This window comes from Puma concolor, chromosome C2, assembly GCF_028749965.1.
Source record: "Puma concolor isolate L17-30 chromosome C2, mPumCon1.1.hap2, whole genome shotgun sequence".
NCBI classification, from domain to species: domain Eukaryota; kingdom Metazoa; phylum Chordata; class Mammalia; order Carnivora; family Felidae; genus Puma; species Puma concolor.
Window position 1 is genome coordinate 104,077,701 of NC_141675.1, and position 16,150 is coordinate 104,093,850.

Consider the following 16,150-nt stretch of genomic DNA (forward strand, 5'->3'; position numbering starts at 1 on the left):
AGCTACTCCTTAAGTAAATGAGACAGAATTTAAAGCAGATTACCAGTTATATAGATTTCCGTTCTATAAAATATGCAATTAAAGATGTAAAAATGGGTTTTTAAAATAAAAAGCATATAAATGATTTTAAAAACTATATTTAAAGAATTATAGGTCAATTCCATAAGTAATCTTCATCCATCTATTAGTAGAAATGCATCTATCAGTAGAAATACCTGTCGCTAATTAAGGAGGGAAAACTTTTGGAGGAACTAGTAACATTTTTCATTAAGGTCAATTTCATTTAACACACTTAACATGTGCCAATTTATTTTAGTTCACTAATTATATGTTATCCCTGTCTCCACAGAAGATATTTTGATAGATAAAACTGAAATACCCTACTTTTTGTCTTAATGCTTTAGAAAACTTTTTTCTAATCTTAGTTTTTAGTGTTTTGTTTTGGTCTTTTGCCTTTAATTCTGCTGAATTATTAAATTAAGTGTGCAAGTATTACCTCTGTATTTATTATGATCCGGGCACTGCACTAAATCCACATTTTTAAAAAGATTTTCTTTGTTTTTCAGTGTAGTTTTAGGTTTACAATAAAGTTGAGAGGAAGATACAGAGATTTCCCATACACCCCATGCCCCCACACGTTATTCATAGCCTTCCCCATTATTCATATCCCCCACCAGAGTGGTACATTTGTTATAATTGGTGAACCTACTTTGACATGTCATAATTACCCAAAGTCCATAGATCCTTAAGGTTCACTATTGGTGTACAATCTATGGGTTTGAACAAATGGATGATGACACATACCTGTCATTATAGTATCATGCAGAATATATTTATTGCCCTAAAAATACTTACTCTGTGCTTTGTTTATCTCTTTCCACTCAACCCCTGGCAACCTGTGATCTCTGTACTGTCTCCATAGTTTTGTGTTTTCCAGGATGTTGTGTAGGAGGAGTCATAAATCGTATGTAGACTTTTTAGATTGGCTTCTTTCACATAGTAATATGCACTTAAGTTTCCTTATATCTTTTCATGGTTTTATAGCTCATTTCTTCCTATCACTGCATGATATTTCATTGTCTGGATACACCAGTTTATCCGTTCACCTACCAAAGTAGATCCTAGTTACTTCCAAGGTTGGGAAATTTTAAATAAAGCCACTATAAACATTCATGTGGAAGTTTTGTTTGGATGTAGATTTTCAACTCTTTTGGGCAGACACCAAGAAGCGCTATTGCTGGATCGTCTATTTAGCTTTCTAAGAAACTGCCAAGCTGTCTCCAGAGTGGCTGTGCCATTTTGCTTTCCTCCCAACAGTGAACAATGGCTCCTGTTGCTCCACAACTTCACCAGCATTTGGTGTTCAATGTTTTAGATTTTGGCCACTCTAATAGATGCGCAGCGGTGTCGTTTTGATTTACATTTCCCTGATGACCTGTGATGTGGAGCATTATTTTAATATACTTAGTTTCCATCTGTGTGTCTTTGGTGAACTCTCAAGATTTTTGGCTTATGTTTAAATTGGATTGTTTTCTTATTGACTGAATTTTAAGAGATTTGCTTTTTGCATATATTTTGGATAACCATTGTTTATGAGATGTTTCTTGTGTAAATATTTTCTCCAAGTCTGTGGCGTATCTTCTCATTGTCTTGATCCATTGGTTTTTATTTAAAGGCCACTGCTCAGATAAATGAGGTAAGTTTCAGAGAGGAAGCCAGGTAGGTTGAGAGGTCAGAAAGGAAAGAAGTGGGAGCCATGAGTAATAAGCTACTCTTAAAAGAAACTTTCTATTGAAGGGGCAGAGAAATAAAGGGTTGTAGCTAGAGGGTTAGCGGGGTAGGGTTGAGGTAAATTTGTAGTTAGGAGAAGTTTGACAATGTTTCTGGACTAAGAAGGGAGCCAGTGAGACTCATAGCACACGTGAGGCCTGACTGATACAGAAAGATTTCAGCAAAGACAGGAAGGATTACTTGGACGCAGTTAGAGAGTTTAAGTTAGGGTAAGAGGAGAGACATTTTTTCCCTCTGAGATTGTGGGAGAGAATGTCAGGGGGTTCATACACACCTAATACCTAGTTTTGTTTTTTTCTAAAGAAGAGTCAGGGCCATCTGCTGATGGTGAAAGAGGCAAGCTTTGTGTGCAGAGCATGATGAAGATTTGAAACAACCTTTTTCAAGGGGCACAGAAGCTAACCAAGGATGAATAAAACAATAAGTCCAGAGAGGATGAGAACCAGGCCTTTTTTATGGTGTGTTTTCAACAGTAATGCAAACTTTACAGCCTGAAATTGCTGAGCACACGGGGAAAATGATCAATGATCTGATTGATTTAAGGCTGGGGTTTATTGTGTTGGGTGTGGCCAAGCATAGCTGAAGTGATGAACTGTTTTCTCAGGCAGAATGGGGAATGGAAGGGAAGCCAAGAGGGGGGTGTGGCAGATTGAGAGAAAAGAGAAGAACTGAAGGAATAAAAGTTTCAGTAGCTATGAAGAACATTAATAATCCTGAGAGAAATAGAAGAACTGTAAATTCTAAGGAAGCAAAAGGATTTCAGAGCTGGAAAGCGTTAAAGGGACAGAAAGATCGGTGTAAGTTCACTTAATTTGAGCAGTTCCTGGAATTCCATGGTGAAGTATGTGATGAAATTAAGGAGAAAGATAAAACAGGACTCGTAAGAGAATTGGACCCATATTAAGGATATGGTGTACATTTACTGTAGATACAGTGAAATGACTCATTGACTGTAGTGAAACTTTCTGGGTATAGAGCCATGCAGGGAAAGGAAGATCTTCAGTGTGGCTGTCTTTGAATGCCTCTTCCCCTAACTACTACTGTGTTCTTCCAATTATGAGTGAATTTTGCCTTCATCTGGAGGCATTACTACTGGCATCTGGAGGTCATTTCAGTGTCTGGTATTGGCTTCTGTATCACCTTAAAATATTTTATTTGACTAGCATTATTGATGTGTTTCTGTTCAAAGTGTAGTTGAGACATTTTAATTTTTGCTGTGTTTTTCTGTAATGTCTAAAGTTCTGCGGAAACACAACTCTGAAATTAATATAGAAGAGGAAAGTTTATGGAATTTATAAAAGTTTCTGTTTACTCACAATTTTAGTTTAGTGATGTGATTAGTAGAGGTTGAAAGTCATTACAATAAAATTATATAGCAAAAAGTGATGATCTTTAAGCCAGTACCCAAAATGATACAAACCTAAATAATTGAACTGTATCATACATATAATATTACTAGGCTAGGCTCGATCCATTTTGCGGTATCAGGAACAAAACTCATCCTAGGGTGATGCAAGCATTGGAAGAGAGTGTATACGGGCATTTAATGCAAAGCATCTCAAAGAGGCGATAATATCCAACAAGAGTGAGAAGTAGTCATATTATGCATGTAGAATAAGCTTGTGGCAGTGTTTCAACTGTGTGGAATAGATGAGCTATGGGCTCCGGGGGCATCTCTTTATCTTTTCAATCATCAACATTTTATTGAGTACCTGTAAAGTGCTTAACATTGTTAGGTATTGCACATAAAACATGTGTTTGGAAGTTTCCAATCTATCGAGAGAGACATGCATGTTAGCATACAACGAAGTGTGATCCATACCATGATAAAGGGAGGTAGAAGTGTTATAATCGGAGACTTCTGCTATAAATGTGGCTATACAGACTTAGCATTTTCCGATTCTACTTTTGGAAGCCTTCTAAGAGCAACAAGGAAAACAGAAAACAAAAATGTGAACTCAAATTTCAGTCATACTAGAAGACATATATACTAAAGTATCGCTCGGGGCTGCTCGAAGCTGCCAAGATACTACAGGAAATCCACAGGAGGCAGGGGAAAGAAATGGAAGAAACAGCCTAGCAGTAGCACATCTAAAGAATTAATACAAATACTCTTAGTGAAAAAGGGTACTTCTGGAGATGGAAAAGCTCTAGCCATCATCTACTTTAGCCAGGAGGCAACAAGAACCCTACTGGACTTACTCTGATTCATAGAAGTAGATATGAAATGCACATGAAAGCACTCAAAAGCTGTATTTGCAGAAGCTGTGTGTATGTGTATGTGTGGAGATGAGAAGAAAAGAAGTTTGGCTTGGGGTGGAGGGCAAACTTGCCTAGAATCTTGTCCTCCCTTTCTATAGAAAACTCAGGGAAAGATCTAGTCCTGGAAATCCTAACTCTTATATGTTTAAGAAATGAGCTAGGATAGCAGCTAAACAAGATGTCATACAAAAAGAAAAAAAAGGGGCGCCTGGGTGGCGCAGTCGGTTAAGCGTCCGACTTCAGCCAGGTCACGATCTCGCGGTCCGTGAGTTCAAGCCCCGCATCAGGCTCTGGGCTGATGGCTCAGAGCCTGGAGCCTGTTTCCGATTCTGTGTCTCCCTCTCTCTCTGCTCCTCCCCCATTCATGCTCTGTCTCTCTCTGTCCCAAAAATAAATAAACGTTGAAAAAAAAAAAAAATTTAAAAAAAAAAAAAAAAGAAAAAAAAGATTCCAGTAAAATATGAACAAGACAAAATATAAATATATAACATAAAAATAAGAATCCATAAGAAAAAAAGGAAAACCTAGTAAAATATAAATGATATGACAAAAAAGAAGCAACTACATCCACTTCTGATAAAAACTCACATCAAATCAGGAGCAGAAGAAAACTGTCTCAATGTGATAAAGGGAAATCTACAAAAAAAACCTGACAGGTAGAATTGTGCTTAGTAGTGAAAAACTAAATTGTCTTCTCCTACGATCAGGAATTAAGCAAGGAGGTTTGCTCTCACCACAGTTCAGCATTAGATAGGAAGTTCTAGGCAGTGCAAGAAAGTAAGAAAAAGATGCAACAATGTGGTTGGAACTAGAGTATATTATGCTAAGCGAAATAAGTCAGTCAGAGAAAAACAGATGTCATATAATTTCACTCATGTGTGGAATTTGAGAAACTTAACAGATGAACACAGGGGAAGAGAAGGAAAAATAAGACAGAAACAGAGAGGGAGGCAAACCATAAGAGGCTCCTAAATACAGAGAACAAGCTGAGGGTTGATAGGGGTGGTGATTGGGAGAGAGGGGTAAATGGTAACAGGTGGGCATCAAGGAGGGCACTTATTGGGATGAGCACTGGGTGTCATATGTAAGAGATGAATCACTGGGTTCTACTCCTGAAGGTAAGACTATACTGTATGTTAACTAACTTGAGATAATAATTAAAAACCTAAGAAAAAAGAAAGTAAGAAAAAGAAACAAAAGGCATTCAGATTGCAGATGAAGAGGCAAACTGTTTTTCTTTTTAGTTGTGACAGTTTATGTACGAAGTCAGATGGTATCTATAAAAAAAGTTACTAAAACTAGTGAAGGGAGCTTAGCAAGGTTGCAGGGCACAAAATTAGTATATAAAAATCAACTATTTCTACATACTAGCAGCAAGAAATTGAAAATTAAAATAAAAAACAATACTATGTACAGTAACATTAAAATATATGAACTACTATAGGAAGGAGAGTCAATAAAAAATTTAAAAAATATGTGAAATACTTAGGGAGAGATTTAACAAAAAAATATGCAAGGCCTGTACACTGGAAACTACAAAACATTACTGAAAAAATTACATGAGACAAATAAATGGAGAGATAACCTATGTTCATGGGTTTGCAGATCCAATATTGTTAAGATGTCAGTTCTCCCCAACTGGTCTATAGACTTAACCCAACCTCAGTCAAAATTTATGCAAGACTTGTTTTTGGTAGAAATTGCAAATGTTCCCAAATCATGTGGAATGACAACAGTAATCAAAATAGCATTGAAATAGAACAGTTGGTGGACTGACATTACCTAATTTCAAGACTTATAAACCTGCAGTAATCATGACAGTGTGGTATTGATATAAAAGGAGACAAATAGAGCAGTAGAATGAGAATCCAAAAATAGACTCACACATATATGTTCAGTTGTTTTTCAATAAAGGGACTAATACGTTTCAGTGGGAGAAAGAGCAACCTTTCAACAAATGATACCAAAACACTTGGATAGCCCCATGTCCCCCAAATAATGGACCTTGACTCTTAACTCAGTACTAAAATTATCTTGAAATGGGCCATAAGCTTAAATGTAAAAGCTTACATTTAAAACCACCCAAAAGACAAATTATGGTCTGTCCAATCAGTGGAATACTACTCATCAGTAGAAAGGAATGAACCACTCATCCACACAACAACACATATTAATTTCAAAATAGTTCTTCCCAGTGAAAGAACCAGAAAAAAATGCATAATTTATGATTTCACTTAATCATTCTAGAAAATGAAGGTAATCTATATTGAGAGAAAGCAGATCAGTGGTTGCCCATGGATTGGATGGGGGTAGGAAGGGGTGTAGAGAGGGCCAAAAGGAGCACAAGGAAACTTTTGGGCATGATAAGTATGTTCATTTTCTTGATGATTATGATGACTTTATACATATGTCAAATCTTACACATTGTACACTTGAGTTATGTGCAATGAATTATATGTCAAATTATATCTCAATATAGCTGGAAATGTAAAAAAAGTTGACACAGATCAGAAGGAAATTTTACACACACATTTAGAAACAAGTTTTTACTTAGTAAAAAAAATTTTTTTTAAGTTATTTTTATGAAGGAAGACCTCAAAGAAGAAATATAAGTATTTAGGAAGAGATGTTGAAATACGAAGAAACAGTGCAATTAAAAAATGATTTGGTAGAACTCAAGGAAGAAATAGGAAAAATAAATCATACAATTGGAAAGAATTACAAAGGCATATTATCACTCTGATAAACACAGTGGGAATATAAAATTTTTAATGTTTATTTTTGAGAGAGAGAGAGAGAGAGTGTGTGCACAAGTAGGAGAGGGGCAGAGAGAGAGGGAGACAGAATCCAAATCAGGCTCCAGGCTCTGAGCTGACAGCACAGAGCTTGATGCAGGGCCTGAACCCATGAACCGTGAGATCATGACCTGAGCCGAAGTTGGATGCTTAACCGACTGAGCCACCCAGGTGCCCCAACACAGTGGAAATATAGAGTGGGGGTCAGCACACTATTACCCATTAACCAGATCTAGCCCACTACCTATTCATGTATGGCCCTTAGACTGAAAATAATTTTTATGTTATTGGATGATTGAAAAAAGAAGAACATGCAACAGAGACCGTAGTGGTCTACAAAGTCTAAAATATTTACTATCTAGCCCTTTACAGAAAAAGTTTGCTATCCCCTGGTATAGAGGATAAATGTGAAAAAGCAAATAAAATGAATAGGAATTAGGAAGGGCTTACTTATAGTTACAAAGAAAATGATAATAGAAGTAGAAAAAGGAGATTCAGTATTAGCATAATTGGAATACCCAGGGAAAAAGTAAGGGAAGGACACACTTTTAAAGATATAAGTCAGGAAAACTTTTAATTCAAACAAAACCAAAAACCTTGAAGCTACATATCTGAAACAGTACACTGCATGGTAGGGTAAACTATCCCAGAATAGTCAACAATAAGACATATCCTAGAAAAGTTACTCAACTGTACAGTGAAAGATAATATGTTTTGATGAATAGGCATAAAGATCAAATCACTTATACAGACAAAAAAGTTCAGATTGGCTTCAAATTTTCTACAAAAATAAAAAGCTCAAGTGATAGGAAGTAAAAACTGTAAGATTCTCAAGGAAAGGAGGTGTAAACCAAGAATTTTATATTCAGCACACCATTCTTCAAATAAAAAGCCTACAAACAAAAAGTTTTGAAAAAAAGAATACCTTTTTGAGAAAAACAAGTAAAGATCAAATTTCAACCAGCCAAGAGACATCTGAAAATTCTATACCAAAAAACCTGAATATAATCATTTACTGTATTTAACTATAGGCTATAGGCTATAAATATAGTTAAACCGTAGGTCTCAAACATATATGACATTAGGTATCAAACTGAATGTAAATGCCCTGGCAATGTAGAAATTCAACTAACAAAACAAAAGAAGCCAAAGATGAAAGGTGAATGGTGATTTGTTCACCATAGAAGATTTGTCTGTCATAGAAGACCAAGAAGTATCACTGAAATTTAAGCATACTTTTCCGTACTGATGTAAATACTGAGAAAGAGAATGTCAGTAAATATCAGACAGCAGAAGAAAAGAGAGGAGATGAAATAAACAAATTTTATCTTCGTCCAGAGTAGGAAACTTATAGATACTGTCTCAAGATGGAAAGAACTAAGAATAAGAGTTTTATAAAATTATCATTGTTCAGACATTAGACAACACAAAGAAATAAAAGGCATCCAAATCGACCAGGAGGAGGTCAAACTCTCACTCTTCTCAGATGACATGATACTCTATATGGAGAACCCAAAAGATTCCACCAAAAAAACCTGCCAGAACTGATTCATGAATTCGGCAAAGTTGCAGGATATAAAATCAATGCACAGAAATCATTTGCATTCCTATACACCAACAATGAAGCAACAGAGAAATCAAGAAATCGGTCCCATTTACAATTGCATAAAAACCCATAAAATACCTAGGAATAAATCCAACCAAAGAGGTGAAAAATGTATACCCTGAAAACTTAGAAAGCTTATGAAAGAAATTGAAGAAGACCAAAAAAAAAAAAAAAAAAAAAAAAAAAAAAAGGAAAAAAAAATTCCATGCTCCTGGATAGGAAAAACAAATATTGTTAAAATGTCTATACTACCCAAAGCAATCTACATAGTGAGTGTAATCCCTATCAAAATAACACCAGCATTCTTCACAGAGCTAGAACAAACAATCCTAAAATTTGTATAGAACCAGAAAAGATAGCCAAAGCAATCTTGAAAAAGAAAACCAAAGCAGGAGGCGTCACAATCCCGGACTTCAAGCTGTATTACAAAGTTGTAATCATCAAGATAGTATGGCACTGGCACAAAAACAGACAGATCAATGGAACCGAATAGAGAACCCAGAAATGGACCCACAAATGTATGGCCAACTAATTTTTGACAAAGCAGGAAAGAATATCCAGTGGAATAAAGACAGTCTCTTCAGCAAGTGGTGCTGGGAAAACTGGACAGTGACATGCAGATAAATGAACCTGGACCATTTTCTTATGCCATACACAAAAATAAACTCAAAATGGATGAAAGACCTAAATGTAAGACAGGAAGCCATCAAAATCCTCAAGGAGAAAGTAGGCAAAAACCTCTTTGATCTTGGCTACAGCAACTTCTTACTCAACACATCTCCAGAGGCAAGGGAAACAAAAGCAAAAATGAACTATTGGGACTTCATCAAAATAAAAAGCTTCTGCACAGCGAAGGAAACAATCAGCAAAACTAAAAGGCAACCAATGGAATGGGAGAAGATATGCAAACGACATAACAGATAAAGGGTTAGTATCCAAAATCTATAAAGAACTTATCAAAGTCAACATCCAAAAAACAAATAATCTATTGAAGGAATGGGCAAAAGACATGAATAGACACTTCTCCAAAGAAGACATCCAGATGGCCAACCAACCCATGAAAAAATGGTCAACATCACTCATCATCAGGGAAATACAAATCAAAGCCACAATGAGATACCACCTCATACCTATCAGAATAACTAACATTAACAACTCAGGCAACAATAGATGTTGGAGAGGCTGAGGAGAAAGAGGATCTCTTTTGCACTGCTGGTGGGAATGCAAACTGGGGGTGCAGCCACTCTGGAAAACAGTATGGAGGTTCCTCAAAAAATTCAAAATAAAACTACCCTACAACCCAGCAATTACACTACCAGGTGTTTGTCCAAGGGATACAGGTATGCTGTTTCAAAGGGACACATGCACCCCATGTTTATAGGAGCACTATGTACAGTAGCCAAAGTATGGAAAGAGCCAAAATGTCCATCAATGGATGAATGGATAAGGAAGATGTGGTGTGTGTGTGTGTGTGTGTGTGTGTGTGTGTGTACACACACAATGGATATATGTATACACACACACACACACACACACACACACACACACACACACACTGGAGTATTACTCAGCAATCAGAAAGAATGAAATCTTGCCATTTGCAACTACGTGGATGGAACTAGAGGGTATTATACTACCTCTAGTGAAATCAGCCAGAGAAAGACAAATATCATATGACTTCACTGATATGAGGACTTTAAGAGACAAAACAGATGAACACAAGAGAAGGGAAGCAAAAAGAATAAAAAAACAGGGAGGGAGACAAAACATAAGATACTCTTAAATATGGAGAACAAACAAAGGGTTACTGGAGGGGTTGTGGGAGGGGGAATGGGCTAAATGGGGAAGGGGCATTAAAGAATCTACTCCTGAAATCACTGTTGCACTATATGCTAACTAACTTGGATGTAAATTGAAAAAATAAAATAAAATAAAAATTAAAAAAAATTATCATTGTTGGTAGCCACTAGGCAAAAAACAAAAACAAACAAAAACCCCACAACCTGCATTATATCAGGTAAAACAAAGAAAATGGACTGTATCATTAAAAACTTAAGACAAATTATAAAAACGAAATAAAATAATATGACGATTAATACCAACCACATATATGGTATCAACAAATATGAATGGCCTAAACCTTATGTTAATAAAGGGCAAGGAACTTTAGGTTACATCACAAAGCAAAGTTCAATCCTGTGCTATACACAAGACATGCATCTAAAATGACAATTCAGAAAAATTGAAAATGTTATTTCAAACAAATGTACAAGTATAGTGGCCCAGCTTAATATCAGTTTGGAAATCAAGGGAAAAAACATTAAATGTCCAAGGAAGGGCATTTAATTAAACTAAAGTCTTCAATATGCAATAAAGATGTATCAATTACAAATCTCTCATATCAGCTAATGTAGTGTTTAGTTCCATAAAGCAAAAACCTACAAATGGTACATGGAAAAAGAGTCAATCGTGCTAGTAATAGGAAACTTTAATTTTCTCTCAGCCTAGAAATACAAAACAATCCAACATCTATAATAATAAGGTATATATAATTGATATATACTCTGTACTCTCAAAATAGAGACTGTACTTTTTCAGTGCTCTTGAAATAGTCACAAGGATGACTGTATGCTGAGCCACCAAAAAGCCTTGTGGAGACAATGTAACAGTGTTTATCAAAGTTACAAATGCATGTACCTTTTGATCCAGAAATTGGACTTTTAGAAACTGATTACATATACATACACAAATATGAATTAACTATTTACAAAATTACCTATTTTACACATCATTACAACATACTTTGTAGAGTACAATATTAAGAAGACTTAAATGTTTATTAACAGGTCTGGTTAAATAATTTTTTATACAATTTATTGGGATACAATACATCTGTAATAGGAAATGAAGAAGCTTTTAAAATTTTTTTTTTCAACGTTTTTTATTTTTATTTTTGGGACAGAGAGAGACAGAGCATGAACGGGGGAGGGGCAGAGAGAGAGGGAGACACAGAATCGGAAACAGGCTCCAGGCTCCGAGCCATCAGCCCAGAGCCCGACGCGGGGCTCGAACTCACGGACCGCGAGATCGTGACCTGGCTGAAGTCGGACGCTTAACCGACTGCGCCACCCAGGCGCCCCAAGAAGCTTTTTAAGTACTAATGGAGAAAGATCTCTAGGATGTATCCTTAAGTGAAAAAGCAAGATGCAGACTGTATGTATAATATACTACCATTTTTGCATACCTCAAATCTGTGGGGAAAACTTATATATGCTTCCGTATGAGGTATAAACAGATGTCTGGAAAGATAAACAGAAAAGTAACAGCAGTGGAATGTGAACTGGACAAATGAAGAATGGAGTAATCAGGAGATTTTTAAAAAATACGTACTTTTAAAAATGTATATTGCTTCATGTGAATATATTTTCTACATAAACATCTAAAAAGAAATAATGCCATGGGGGCATAGAAAATAAAACAATTAATTCTCCCTTGGTGGATGAGGGGGAAGTGAACTAGAAGCAAGAAAAACAAGATTATAGAAAATTGTTCAATCAAGAGATGATAAAAAGCTTTAAACAATATGGTGACTTGAGGCTAGTGTAAAATGAAAAAAAAAAGATTTAAGGGAAGAAATCCACAAGACTCTATCACTGATTAGGTGGAGAGGGTTGAGGGTGATGATTAACCAAGGATAACCTAGCTTGGGTAACTGGGTGTTTGGTGATGTCACTAGTGAAAAGAGGGAATGCATTAGGAAGTACTGGTTGAAAGTGGGTGCAGGTATAAAAGGAAATAATGAATTCAGCTTTGGAAGAGTTGTCTTGAAGGGTACCAGCAGTTTATAGAATGTTCCAAGAGGCATCCGGGTCTCAAGACAGAGGAAAAGGCACCATTTCAAACTCTAAACCATCCACATTAGAAAATTTTTCAGCAGAGAGCAGAGCCAACCCTTAATCATCCAGGACTCCCAATTTCAGGGGAAATTGGAAGAGGAAAGTAAATTTTATGTCCTAGAGAATCTGGCCACTGAGCTGGTTATCACATTGGTGTTTGTGGCTCAGTAAACATTAATGGCTGTACTACACAAAGGAGGTCCAGACAGACCCCCTAACCAGGGTCTATTCCGAAGGGGAGTGAACCTGAGCATGGGGTACAGGGCCTGTATTACTCTTTATCTTTTCTCTGTGTATTTAGTCAACATCTCATCCTTTTAACGTGCCCATCATGACATCAAAATACTAGCTTAAAAGGTACTTATTTTTCAGGGAGAGCAGATGCTTCCTCTCTCTCTAGCTGTGCCTATGAGTACAATGCAGCATCCAGTTATTAGGGACACAGTTAAGGCCGGTCTACCCTCAGAAGTCCCTTGAGGCTCAGGCCTCGAGCTCTGAAGTAAACAGAGCTATTGCTGAGGGTCAGGGTTTAGTCCAGATGCTGGGACCTGCAAACAGGGAATAAAGAGTCTCCAGAAAAAGGGGACAGGGGCTGTGGAGACATGTTTGATACAGTGGTACCCTGAAATTGCTCATGAGACATCTGATCTGTAATGCTTTGACAAGTCATTGCCTTCTCTTATGTTATCCAGTCATCCCTAATCAGAACATTGCTGCAGTAGATCTACTCTGAAAGGGACCCCTTAGTAATTATCAGTGAGGGTATGCAATCTTTTTGTTTTAATTTTTATTTTTTAATGTTTATTTATTTTTGAGAGAGAGAGAGAGAGAGACAGAGCATGAGTGGGAGAGGGGCAGAGAGACAGGGAGACATAGAATCTGAAGCAGGATCCAGGCTCTGAGCTGTCAGCACAGAGCCTAATGCGGGACTCGAACTTACAAACTGTGAGATCATGACCTGAGCCAAAGTCACTTAACCGACTGAACCACCCAGTCACCCTGAGGGTATACAATCTTGAAATGTCTTTAAGAAATGAAGAATATTTAATTATTATAATATTCATATTGAAAGTTACTTTTACTTACATTCATCTAATGATTTTTTTCATAAAAGCCTCAGTTTATACCAATAAGAAGAATCATGGAGTTCACTACTACCTGCCGAACTTCAGCATCTAAGGTGAGTAATTAAAGTAGGATTTAGCCATTTGTGTCATGTTTCCCATTTGAAGGGTAAGACTTCATCAAGGGCTAAATGTCACCATGGTTCAGTTAGTGAAGCACTAATACATATTTTTAATTGCCATTTTTTTTCTTATTAGAGTGATACATGTTTATTAGGAAGAACTTAGAAGATAAAGTATAAATAAGAAAATTTAAATACCCATTGTCCTACTGTCTGGAGATGATGACCATTTTAAATGTTTTAATATATTTCCCATATTTTCTATGGTTTTATATATATATATATATATATATATATATATATATATATATATATGTTATATATATATATAGGTTATATATATAGGTTATATATATATATGTATATATGTAATCATATACATAGATTGCTTTAACTTATGGCTATATATCAGCCTAAAGATATGTTATTAATTCCTACATTGCTCCTTGTGTTTCCTAAATGTCATATTACATTATATCCTTCAAATGTCTGTTATTATCTAAAATTTAGAGTTTAGAGGGAATATTTTTTAAACTTTAGGGCTTTCCGGTTATACCAATTACACACAAGCATGCACATGCATGCACACATGCAAAACTCTACGCTTTTATTTATTCATTTTTTATTTATTTTTTTTAAGTAGGTTCCATGACCTTGAGATCAAAGAGTCAGATGCTTTATCAACTGAGCCAGCCAGGTGCCCCAGAAGTACATTATTTTAGACCAGGTTTAGGGCTGACATTTTAATTTTAATTTTAATTTTAATTTAATTTAATTTATTTTAATTTTAATTTAATTTTATTTTTTGAATTTTCCAATCTTTTTTTAAATATAATTTATTGTCAAGTTAGCTAACATAGAGCGTATACAGTGTGCTCTTGGCTTTGGGGGTAGATTCCCATGGTTCATTGCTTATATACAACACCCAGTGCTCATCCCAACAAGTGCCCTCCTCAATGCCCATCACCCATTTTCCCCTCCTCCCTACCCACCCCCCTGCCCAATCAACCCTCAGTTCTCTGTGTTTAGGAGTCTCTTATGGCTTGCCTCCCTCTCTGTTTGAAACTATTTTTTCCCTTTCCCTTCCCCCATGGTCTTCTGTTAAGTTTCTCAAATTCCACATATGAGTGAAAACATATGATATCTGCCTTTCTCTGACTGACTTATTTCACTTAGCATAATACCCTCCAGTTCCATCCACATTGCTACAAATGGCAGGATTTCATTATTTCTCATTGCCAAGTAGTATTCCATTATATATATAAACCATATCTTCTTTATTCATCAGTTGATAGACATTTGGGCTCTTTCCATAATTTGGCTATTGTTGAAAGCGCTGCTTGCTATAAACATTGTGGTACACGTGCCCCTATGTAGTTATCCATATTTCTTAACAGGCAGGTAAAATGAATATAGGATTGATAAACCCCATGCAGCCTTTAAGATAAATAGATTATTGATGTATATGCACCAGGGAACCAAAGGCAAGTAAGTTGCTGTGGGGAGGAAGTCAGGAAGCATACCACATTCTCAGTTTGTACTTTTCTGCCATCTTTAGAATCAAAAGATTTCTGGACTCAGCCCAGCTCTGCTGAATCAAATTCTGAATGAGCTAAAACAGTGCTAAAGTCTGTTTTCTACATTTCTGCTTTTTAAAGTGTTTATTAGTAATAAGTATCACCTCATATCATAAGGTTTTGAGGGAGATGACAATTAATTTTAAATAAGAGGGCTACCAAATAATGAAAACATGTTCTTTGTTATTCAAGGAAAATACAAAAACTGAGAAAGTCAGGCCTTGGGGCCAGGACTTGAAGCAGGAGTCTCTTGCATCCTTTGAGCTTTCTGTCAGCCACAGAGGCCAGAAAAAAAACACAGAAGGGACAGACTCTGAGGTGGAGTACATAGCAGAAGCTAACATTATGAAGAAGTCTATGCAGAAGAAAGCAAAACCTCAACAGCAGAGACATCCAGCAGCCCTGCCAGAAAACGTCAGACTAGCCAAGAGATCCCAGGTGTTTGTTTTTCTTTTCTTAGTCACAAAATGTATAGTAATTCACTTATTCTGGAAATAGCATTGGGTAAAAGTTTTGCTTCATTTCACATTTTTAAAGCTCTCTAATTATAGCATATACATTGTCATCTGACTTTCCAGGACAGGGTCCCAATTTGCTATTTTTTCTTCTCTATTCTCTTTTGGAGGAAAAGTCAGGTGGCAAATATCAGCACATCAGCACAGTGTGTGGAGAGTTCAACCAACTGAAGGACCCCAGAAACTGCCTGGATGGGAAAAGGATTTAAAATCTGTATTTAAGAGAGACTATGCATATAGGATAAGCCTGTAACCTTGAGGATTTTGCATTCAATGCCTTTATAGCAAAAATGCTTAGCTTTATTTCATAATCGGTAGTTACCCCTCTAGTTGAGATTCTGAAAAATAGGATGTAATGTCGATAATACAATTAAGTGTTGAGACTGATTTTAACAAATGAACCACCACGTAATTCCCAAGTGAGTTTGCTTCTTTTAAAAGACTCACTAACTTTTATTCTTAGAATGTTACTCTAGCTTAATTCCATTTTGAGAACTTGCTCTTAGATTCGGCTTCTAATAA

The 16,150-nt window shown here is 36.2% G+C and overlaps 1 protein-coding gene across 1 annotated transcript in view; it reads left to right on the forward strand.

Annotated features, from left to right (window-relative positions):
• Positions 1-16,150, forward strand: part of MORC1 (MORC family CW-type zinc finger 1) — a 167,044-nt gene that overhangs the window by 108,861 nt on the left and 42,033 nt on the right. Inside the window, exons 18-19 of the mRNA XM_086675499.1 lie at positions 13,465-13,530; positions 15,306-15,551. Of these exons, the coding sequence (XP_086531625.1) occupies positions 13,465-13,530; positions 15,306-15,551 (312 nt within the window). The remainder of the gene's footprint in view (positions 1-13,464; positions 13,531-15,305; positions 15,552-16,150) is intronic.